Source organism: Pyrgilauda ruficollis, unplaced genomic scaffold (assembly GCF_017590135.1).
Source record: "Pyrgilauda ruficollis isolate IOZ18807 unplaced genomic scaffold, ASM1759013v1 scaffold38, whole genome shotgun sequence".
NCBI lineage: Eukaryota > Metazoa > Chordata > Aves > Passeriformes > Passeridae > Pyrgilauda > Pyrgilauda ruficollis.
Window position 1 is genome coordinate 275,811 of NW_024525267.1, and position 10,170 is coordinate 285,980.

General features: G+C 43.1%; 1 protein-coding gene across 1 annotated transcript; it reads right to left on the reverse strand.

Annotated features, from left to right (window-relative positions):
• Nucleotides 1-7,787: 7,787 nt before the first annotated feature.
• On the reverse strand, nucleotides 7,788-9,644 carry GSC (goosecoid homeobox). Its single transcript, XM_041476341.1, is given in 4 exon segments — nucleotides 7,788-8,111; nucleotides 8,501-8,760; nucleotides 8,972-9,348; nucleotides 9,350-9,644. Coding segments are annotated over 4 exon segments (1,065 nt in total). The 5' UTR covers nucleotides 9,625-9,644; the 3' UTR covers nucleotides 7,788-7,958.
• Nucleotides 9,645-10,170: the final 526 nt, after the last annotated feature.

Genomic DNA, 10,170 nt, shown 5'->3' on the forward strand with positions numbered 1-10,170 from the left:
TGTGATCTACTTCCAGAGGTGGAGATTAGATTGTACTCCCTACATTTGCTTTCTCCAAAAATGTTCTCAGATTCTTTTCTATGACGGTTGTGTTTCTACTTTGTGCTGATCCAAAAGTTATTTTAAAAAAAGCAAATCAACTTATCGGTATCAAGAGGCTGGCTCCAAAGTAGTACCCAAACACTATTAAAATGTCCAGTGGTTTTTAATACTACTGGGACAGGAAACTGAGAGAACAGCAAAAATGTACAGAAACTCAAAAGACACAAATTAAAGACTTCTTTAGACTATTTTTAACATCAAATTTATTCTTTTTTGCTTTTTTGTTTTAATTTTGTAGCCATCTGAGATCCATCTAATCAATACCAAAATTTTTAGCATGGAACCAAAAAGACTGTGAAGCTGAGATGGAAGCTGCTTCCGTTCCTAGGACAGCTACTTCAAAGAGACTGATATTAGAAAGAATGACTCTAGAGCACCTAATGTCCTAGCTCTTAGTGCTCAACATGAATTCTACTTACCTCTTAACTGCAACGTGCCTGGTGACTGAACAGCTTTCCCAGTGATCAGTCAGCCAAGGCATTAAACTGTCATAAGCAATATGGCCATAATCAGTCCCTGTTTCAGTGTTTTTTTCTGATGTCAGAATAATTTAGATGCCCAGATATCTGAAGCAGCTGTGCCAATGAATATGTGAGCAGAGAAAAACACAGCTGCTTTGCAATTCAGGAACACTCTTCTAGGCTTTCTTAAACATCTGGTAAATCAGATGTTCCTTTAAGGACAAGAGTGATAGGTATCAAACTTTTATCTTGCCTTTATGCTGGTGAAAAGAAGCTTGACACAGTTTCTGAGAGCCTAATGTCCCTAGTCAAGCCTCATCGTATGGGAAACACCTACTTCTATGTCAAGGAAACACTTGTCAACAATATTACTGCTCATTTAAAGACGGTGTTGTGTTTGTGTGATTATTTCAGTGGAGATTGCTTTTACCTTAAAAGGTATCTCACTGAAACTTTTAACATGAATCCAGATACATGGGTAAGCTTATTCCATCAACAGTAGTACTGACTGCAGTGACTTTAATGACAGAAACACATTTCTACCTTTAGAACTGCACCTGTACAGAGGTGGGAAGGGCCACATTAGCTGAGCAAGTTGGAGCAGCACAGCTGGAGAATTTTAAGGAGATCCTGGGATTTCTAATGATCCCTTCCTGCATGGTTCTGTCCCATAATCACTGTCCCTTTTTGACCAGGGATTAATGCCTTCTCTTCACTGATCACCTTGCAGAGTAACCACAGCCATTGGTGTCAGTGGGAAATATCATCAGCTTTAGAAAAAAGTTTCTCATTAATTCACAAAGGTTTTGGGTCAGGCTTCCACATCATCCCTTCAACCAGGCTAACGAATTTCAATTGAGCAAGTTTCACTGTGAAAAGCTGTCTCTATGCCACTAGGGCCAACTGAAAGAAAAACACAGTATGTTCTAAAATTGTGCATGATAAACACAGTATAAAACTGATCAAAAAGTAATATTAAACAAATAAGACCTAGTAACTGATGTAAATAAAGCCTGAGACTTTCTGTATAATGCCAGGAAGCTCCAAATAAAGGGTGTTGGGTTCATGCCCTTCTAAATCATTACAGTTTCCACAGAAAATATCAGCCTCCTTGAGGTTCTTAGATTAGGGAGATTTATAGTGATAACAATAGCAGTAGTTTATTTGAGGCAGTTAATCAAAATTCTAGCACTTATAAGCCCTCTGTGAACACTACGGATTTAAGAAATTGAACACTAAATATTCAAAAGTAAGCTTGCAATCTACACAAGTACAGTAAATTTCAGTTATGTGTTTCATTATACTGGTGCCTTATTGCTTTTAAGGGGTTTACAACTTGGCTGTAATTATCCACTGTGGGGTAAAATTTGGCATAAAAATAACTCTTTTCCATTTCTATTTCCAAAGAAAGTTACTTGCTCTCTGCTGGTACTACATTCCTTGCACATGCAACACTCAGCAAGAGTTTTTGGGTGTGCAAACAAAGTAGGTTAGGTCTCTGATTTTGTGGCTTTTAAAAATATGTCTTTCATACACTCAAACCATATTGTACTTTTATTCACTCATCTTCTATTAATTTAGCCTTCAATTTGGGTTCATAGACATAGCAAAAATACATGTAATTTGTTTATGAACCAAGTGAAATTATGAATATATAATTATATCAACCACGAAGGCCTTATTTTCACCAGAAAAGTCAAATTTCCAGCAGGCTAACAGGAAAACATGGTGATGGCATTAAAATCCACCAGTGAAAAAAATGTCATCACTTCTGCTTCCCCACACTGTGCCAAAGACTTCTTGTGTGTCCCCCAGAGAAAGAGGTACCTCAGCACTTCCAACAGCAAAAGGCAGAAGCAGTAGTTCCCCACTGTGAAAATTCACAGCTAAGCTCTCTGACAGTTTGCCAAAGCCCTAAATAAGGAAATAAATACAGTTATGGTCAGGTTCTACACTTGTAACACCTTTGAGTCAAGAGGGATGCCAGCCTCAGATGCTCCCATCCTTGTGCTCAGCAGCTCATTCCAGCACTGTGACTTGCAGCTCAGTCTGTGGTGCTTCCCTACAAACCAAATCACTGAACTGACACCATCAGAACCTGGATCTCCATTCCTTGGGCTTTTTATTTTTTTCCCCAGGAATAGTACATACTAAGTCTGCCATGCCCACAGATGCACCCACCCTGGACAGCAAGGGGAGAAGAAGCTCTGCAGGCAGCCTGTTGAAGAAGATGTTTGAATCCTGAGTCAGGGGGTACAGTTCACCAAAACTGTCCCTTTTTCCATGGTATAGTGAAGGTGTAAAACCAAACATGTGCTTTTAAAAAAGCAATCTGCAGTCACTGGGTAGCCAACATTGCCTCAGAAAGGCAATGATATAATAATAATAATAAAAATAATAATAATAATAATGTTGTGCTTATATAAACAAGCAAATTAAACTCTGGTGAGATTTCAATGCTTAGAGTTTTGGGGGAAGACTCTTTTCCTGGATATAATGCAAAGGAATTATTATAATTTTTGGGCTTGCATGTGTGTTCGATGTCTTTGGAGGTATAAACTCTAAATCTCCAAGATAAGCCTGCAAGGAGTAGAAAAGAAATGCAATCACCAATATTCAGACATAATTTAGAAGACAAAGGAAAAGTAACTTCCAACATTCAAGTCTGGGTAATTCTATGCTTTAATAACTTTCCTGACCTTTCTCTTGCTCCATTATTGTTCTATTCAGTTGTGCCTTAAATTTTGCCTTATGTCTTTGAGGGATATAAGACATATATATGTGTCTATATACATACACATGTATCTGTCTGTAGACATCTACTCTCCATTCTGAATACAAATGTATTCAGATAAGTATGATACAATAAGTAGGATTCCTTTTTTTTTCCTTAATTTTAAATTTTAAATTTTGAATCCTTCAGATACAAGTTCCTGTATTTAAAGTTGTCAGATACTTTACAGAGATATGCCACTTTAAAGTTGCATTAATTTCTTACAATCCGACCCCTTGTAGCTAAAATTTTTACCTTGGTGTAATAGACTCCAACCAAGTCAGGGTAAGTAGCAACTCCAGAAAAACAGGGTAATTTGACTAAACTTTTCTGTCTAGGTTGAGTCCAGGTTCACCAGGTCTCTGAAGTAGGAAAGCATAAAGTATAAATGGAATAAAACCCTAGGGGGTCAAAATACAAAACAAAAACTCTTTAGGATTTTGTTCCTTTATGCTCCACAGTGTTTAATCCCAGAGAACCAATAAATGCGGATGGAGCACAAAAAATATGAACTCACCTTAATGTTGCATTTTTTTATAACTTCCACTAATCCAAATGTTTGTTTCAAAAGTCATGAGTAAGAAAGAGTTTGCATGGTTTATATTCCCAGGATCCCATTATAGTAAAGCTCAAAAACAGTTCACTTAAGTATTAGTAAAACTGAAAGGTAAAAAAAGTCCAGATTCTCAGCTGATAATAAATCACTTCATGTCAAGCAAAAAAAATTCTGACCTCTGCTTTCCAGCATTCTCATTAAAACAAGAACTACAGAAATAAATATGGTTAATAGAGTATTAATAGAAATATAAATTTCTGCTATCTAAAGGCAGATGGCACAATGAAGAGAGAACATCAGATTACTAAGCCTCTATACAGAAGAAACCTTCTGCACTGGACCCTTACTACACATTGCTCTCCCTACCATTCCCTTGCAATAGAATTTTGTAACTTAAGCCATCTTGGTGTCAGAGAGATTTATTTGGTGTATGCTCCTTTTGTATAATTATTTAGTTATTACTCCTATAATGCACAGCATTATTTGGAATAAGTCTGCACTACAGTGGTGAACCTCCAAAGTAGCTTACTTTTCTTCTTATAATCCCCTGCTCAACCTAACTCCCTTGTGAGATCTGAGAGGAATATTATTCATTATACTGACAGAAATTTAGAAAGAAAGAAATTTAGAAAGAAAGAAATAAGAAATAAAAAGAAAGAAAGAAAGAGAAAGAAAGAAAGAAAGAAAGAAAGAAAGAAAGAAAGAAAGAAAGAAAGAAAGAGAAGTCCAACATTCCATAGAGAATCAGTAAGACAGCAAGAAGCTGAACTCAAGTTGCAAAACCCAGACAGTGCCTCAGTACCATGAACAATACAAAACATTTCAGTCCCATTCAATCTTCTGAGAATGTTTGCCCAAGATACAAGGTCATAAGCTGCAGTGGAGGAGATAGAGAAAAAATGACCAAATAATTTTTTTAAATTCTCTTTTGGTCTCCTTTTTAGACAAGTGTTAACAAACAAAACCACAAACAACTCTTTCAAAGCCCCTTTGTTAGAACTGAACCTGCTGGAACATTGCACATATTCAAGTCCATTGCTTTGATTTATTCCTACTGCATGAACAGAAAGAAAATAATGAAAGCTGCTACGTGGCATTTGCATTTTGGCATGTAGGAATCCTCCTAAAATAAAAATCCAGACAGACATCTAGAAATAGAATATGCCAACAAAACAGCACAAGTGAATGAGAGATCTTCTTATTACAATCCCCTCTCATGTTTTCAATAATTTATTTTACAACTTTCTTGATCTTTTTCATGCAAACATTTCACTACTTTTTCACTATCAGACTTCCATAGTGCACAGAATCTCATTTTGTAGGCTAAAAAGATAGAATGAAATCTTTAGGTTTTCAAAAAACACCACTGAGAAAAGGAATGAGACAGCTACTCCTATTAATGGCACAAATGCCATTTTTAGTAAGTAAGGTTAAGCTTTTAGGTCAAGATTAAAATTGCTTTTCAATTAAAGTCATATTATTAACTTCAGTAGATCTACACCTACATGTAGTAATAACAATAGATTCCTGTGACTGCAAGATCAAGCTTATTGTAATAAAGAGTTTATAGAAAACTCAAAAATTAACACAGACAAAGATACAATGTTATTTTAAAGAAATCAGAGATGATTCATCACAATTCCATGGATAGAAACTGTGTTTTGGAATACAAAGTTTTGATTCTTACATCACATCCCATGCTCCCACAGAACAAACAGTTCTTAATCAATTAACTGGCATGTTTGGGGACCTGGAGCTTCTGCGGGTCACAACTGGAACCATTGCTCCCATTGGAAAAGTAAAGTACATTTCTTTAAAGATATGTACTGCAACTTTAAGTAACTCCTATTGGTAATCAAAAATATTTTTAAATCCCACTTCTTACAAACCCAGATCTAGTTTAACTCCTACATTCAACTATGCAAGCTAAAATCTTTAATAGTGACTTCCAAAATTATCACCCCACACAAAAAAATGCAAAACAAAACCAAACCTTACCAAGCTCCTATTGTGGCAGTAGGGATATTTACACATGGAAGTAACACAAATATATAAACATTTGTAAAGTCTTGGGCAATATTATCCTTAGACCTGGCTTTTATTTGCAAATTAAGTATGCATTTTAAAACCTAACAATGACTAAATACAGAGGCGATGACGTTAAAAATCCACTCAGTGAGCCTTCCTGCCTATAACATATCAAAACACTTCAAATCTAATTTTCAGCAATTTAGGAACTAATTTTTAGTGCTGTTGTGTTGTAAATCGATATAATTTACAGAGGTCAAATATGCATCCATAGCAATAGAGTAGAATCTCCAAAATGCAATTGCTCCATAAAACCAAACCATCACATGTATCCAAGAAGAAGAAGAATCCATTTGCTTTTACTCTTCCTCCTCTGCTGCACCGAGAAGCAAGAGGCTAAATTTCTTCTTTTCGAGTAGAAGTAGCTGTGAAACTCTTAGCCCCCTAAAGGACTGGCTCACACAAAACCACACTGAATTGCTTCCTCAGCAGCTGTTCCTACATCTTGATGTGGTGAGAGGTCACCCAGAAAGAGATATCGCATCTATGTGGAAACATTGACATTAAAAAGCTACCTGAGGTACTAAGACCGGCTCTATCACACCAACACCTGCAGTATGCACCGTGTTACAACACCCATAAAAACCTGGATATATCACGAAAAATAGGAAAAAGGCAAGCAACACAGCAGCTGACGCTTTCTCATGTCACTGGAAGTAATGGTGAGCATATTTGAAAAAAACAATTTGTCTAAACTAGGTGAGATTAATAGATACAGATTAGTTTAGGCATTGGCCATAATCAAGAAAAATCATCTCACTACCACTTAACTTTGAATGAAAGGCACAGCATGAAGTTTTCAAGCCAGAGATTGTCTGAATTGGCTTTACACTTTCAGGTTATTTGTTTTAATTTTATGAACAGTCTTCTTTCTGTGTTTAGAAAGGTCTTCTAAACACAACACCATGGGGAAGCCGCCATGATTCCTCTCTTATAAACTCTGAGAAATTATATGCTCTGAGCAGGAGAGTCACAGGGAAAAAAGCAAAAGGAAAACGAAGGTGAATTTTAAAGGGGGAATAGATGTCTCTACTACGAGGCCCTAGCAGAGGGAAGAGCAAAACGAGACCAGGCTGTCGCTGCTTTCGTAATTGCAAAGGTGCTGCCTCAAAGGGGAGAAAACTTCCATTAGCAACTTTCTCTGAAACACCTGAAAAAAGCAGCACACAAGGGCTCGTACTCTCTTTACGTGCAATCCATCTGATAATGTCTAAAATTTATTAACCACAACTTTAAACACCGCTGAAGAGAGATGCCTTTTCTAAACGAGGGTCAAAGACAGACGCTTTGGAAACTCAGCAAGGCTCAACCGCAGGGAGATGGGGAAAGCGCAGGGAGACGGGACGGAGTCAACAAGTGTGGGGCGAGTTAGTTTCGCCTGCCGCTTTCCCGAGGGCACGGTCCCCGGCGGGCCGGGGAGGCGCGGCGCTCCCGGGCGGGAGGAGCGCTCGAGCGGCGAGCGGGGCCGGGCTGCCCGGGCTCTCCCCCGGGAGGGGCAGCGGGGCTCGCTCCCGGCCTCCTCGGGCTCCTGCCGGGCTGACTCCATACCGGAATGCCAGGCTGGGCCTCGGCCGCTTCCCTCCGGGTGCGAGACCCACCATGGCCCGCCGGCCGGCGAAGAGCGGGGCCCGCCCTCCAGCGCTGCCCCCGGCCGCTTTCACGCTGTGATACCGCACCGCTGAACACGGAACTGCGCCGGCAGCGCCGGCCCTGCGCCCGGGGAGCTGGGCACCATCGCCTCCTGCTCCCTTGTCCCTCTCCTCTCCCTCTCCCCGCGGCGCAGAGTGAACAAACGCGCCGCCGTCTACCTGTGCAACACCTCCGCAACACATTTTATTTACACGGAATTAGCTCGGGGCATTGTACATTATATACAGATATTTTCCCCCTCCAACAAGGCAGATCTTGTGCAAGATTAGTAGCATCCTCTGGAGCGTATCCGACAGTCCACGGGAAATGTCCCCCCCACTTAGAAGTATCAGCTGTCAGAGTCCAAGTCACTTTTCCCGTCCTCTTGTCTCTTCTCCGGTGACGTTTTAGACGCTTTATTCCACTTTTGTGCGTTTTCTGATTCCTCCGAAGACGATCGCTTTTGCCTCCTCCACTTCGCCCGGCGGTTTTTGAACCAAACCTGTTACGTTAAGAAATTAAATTATTAGAGGGGGAAAAATGAAAATAAAACTATGCAAACCCGCAGCTGACCTCAGCCCCGCAGGAGCCCTGCCGGGCTCGGACGGAGGCAGGGAGGCGGGGGAAGCAGCCGCCCGGGTGGGACCGGCCGGGCGCCTTCGGGAGGCACAGCCGCCTGCCGACAATCCCTCACAGCCCTGTGACAGGCTCGGCCGGCCGCCCCAAGGAAGGGCACTTGGAAATAATAAAAAACTTTCCCTCTGCCCCGCAGAGCGGTCGCTCTCCCTCCGCTGGCAGAGCCGGGCTGCAGCCGCACCGCGATACATCCGGTTCGGGCGCGTTTGAGTGCCAATGGGAGAGGGCTGAAGAAGGGAAAAGAAAGCAAAGTACCTCCACTTTTTCCTCTCTTAAGTGCACCCTTCTGGCCAGCTGTTCCCTCGTGCCCACGTCTGGGTATTTCGTTTCCTGGAAGAGGTTTTCCAGCGCTTCCAGCTGCTCGTCAGTGAAGATAGTCCTGTGCCGTCTTTTCCGCCTGCAGTGCAGCTGGTTCAGTAACTGCAGCTCCGTCCGGGACAAAGTGCCCACGTTCATGTAGGGCAACATCTGATGGGGAACAGGGGACATCAGGACTGACCCAGTGCCCTCGTAACCTACGGACAGACAGACGAGTCGACGATAGGCTTTGCATGAGATCGCTGCTTCCCCCCCACTCCTGTCCCGTCCAGTCCCGTCCCGAAAATGCCCCCTCCCGCCGCCCAGCCGCTCTCCTGCCGGCCGCCAGCTCCCCGCCACCCGCTCCGGCCCCGCGGCTGCGGGAACAAAGGGAGCCCGTCCGCCCCGTCCCACGCCGGGCCGCCTTACCTGCGGGGGGGACGCAGGAGCACTGCTGGGCGCCCAGGGGCGGCACGGCCCCGCAGCACGAAGGGCCCACGGGGGACGCCGGCACATGCAGCTGCCCGTAGTAGTAGTTGTTGTAGCCGAGCCGAGATCCAGTGACGGCCGGCGGCAGCGCGGAGGCGGGAGCCACCGCCCGGGAGTAAAATCCGCCGTAGTCGGAGGCGCTGCCGTAGAGCGAGTCCCCGTGGAGGCTGGGGAAGACGACGGGCGCGGCGCTCGGGGGCAGCAGCACCGAGTCCTTGCAGCGAGGTCTGGCCGCCAGGATATTGTCGATGCTGAACATGCTCACAGGCATGCCCCAAACCGTGCGGGGCAGGGCGGCGGGGACAGGCCGGGGGAGGGGGAAGAGGCTGGAAGGACACGAAACCGAAACTTTTCGGATAAATTTTAAAAAGGGATCGGAGCGAAAAGAAAAGAGCCTTTTCCGAGGGCAGCTTGCGGGCAGAGTGTGCGTGTGTGTCTGTGCGCGCGTGTGCGGTGTGTGTGCGTGTGCGCAGGATCCACCCCTGGAACTTTCCCCCCTCAACTCTCGCCTGTTTACTGATCTCAACCCAGAGGGCTGCTCGGAGTATAATCCATCTGAACCTCTTCCCTTTTTTATACCCAGGCGACGTCATCCTGGATTTAGTTCCTGGTAATATGCAGATGACAAACAAAACCAGATTTGATTTTTTTTTTCTCCCCTTTTTTGGTGGCGAAGAGGTGGGGGTTGCACAAAGGAGTGAAAGCAGCCCCAGTCTGTGTATTGAGAATTAATGAAATTAACGTAATCCTTTCCATTAGTGGGCTTTTTAGAAAGGCCCCAGATTTAGGCTTGATCTCTGCTGCACCGGCTAATTGCCCAGGTTAATCTTATTAATGCCATTGTGTAGAAGTGGTTAGCAGCTCCTAGTCTTGTCTATTATGCGCCTACTTTGGTCGTGTTAGTTCACATTAGTGGGTGCGATTTCCTCTGTCTAAGGCTCAGATTCATTATTTATGCTTCGAACTGCTTAAGAAGCACTTAAAAAAAAAAAAATAAACTGCCACATAAACATGCAACGCCCCCCCACTCCAAGTGTTTCTGTAGCAGGATTTGAATCTTGCGTCCCCGGCTCGGAGGACTGAACGGGCATTGAAGAGTATGTGTTTCTCTGATTTAAGGTGTATGCAGTGAAGCAATA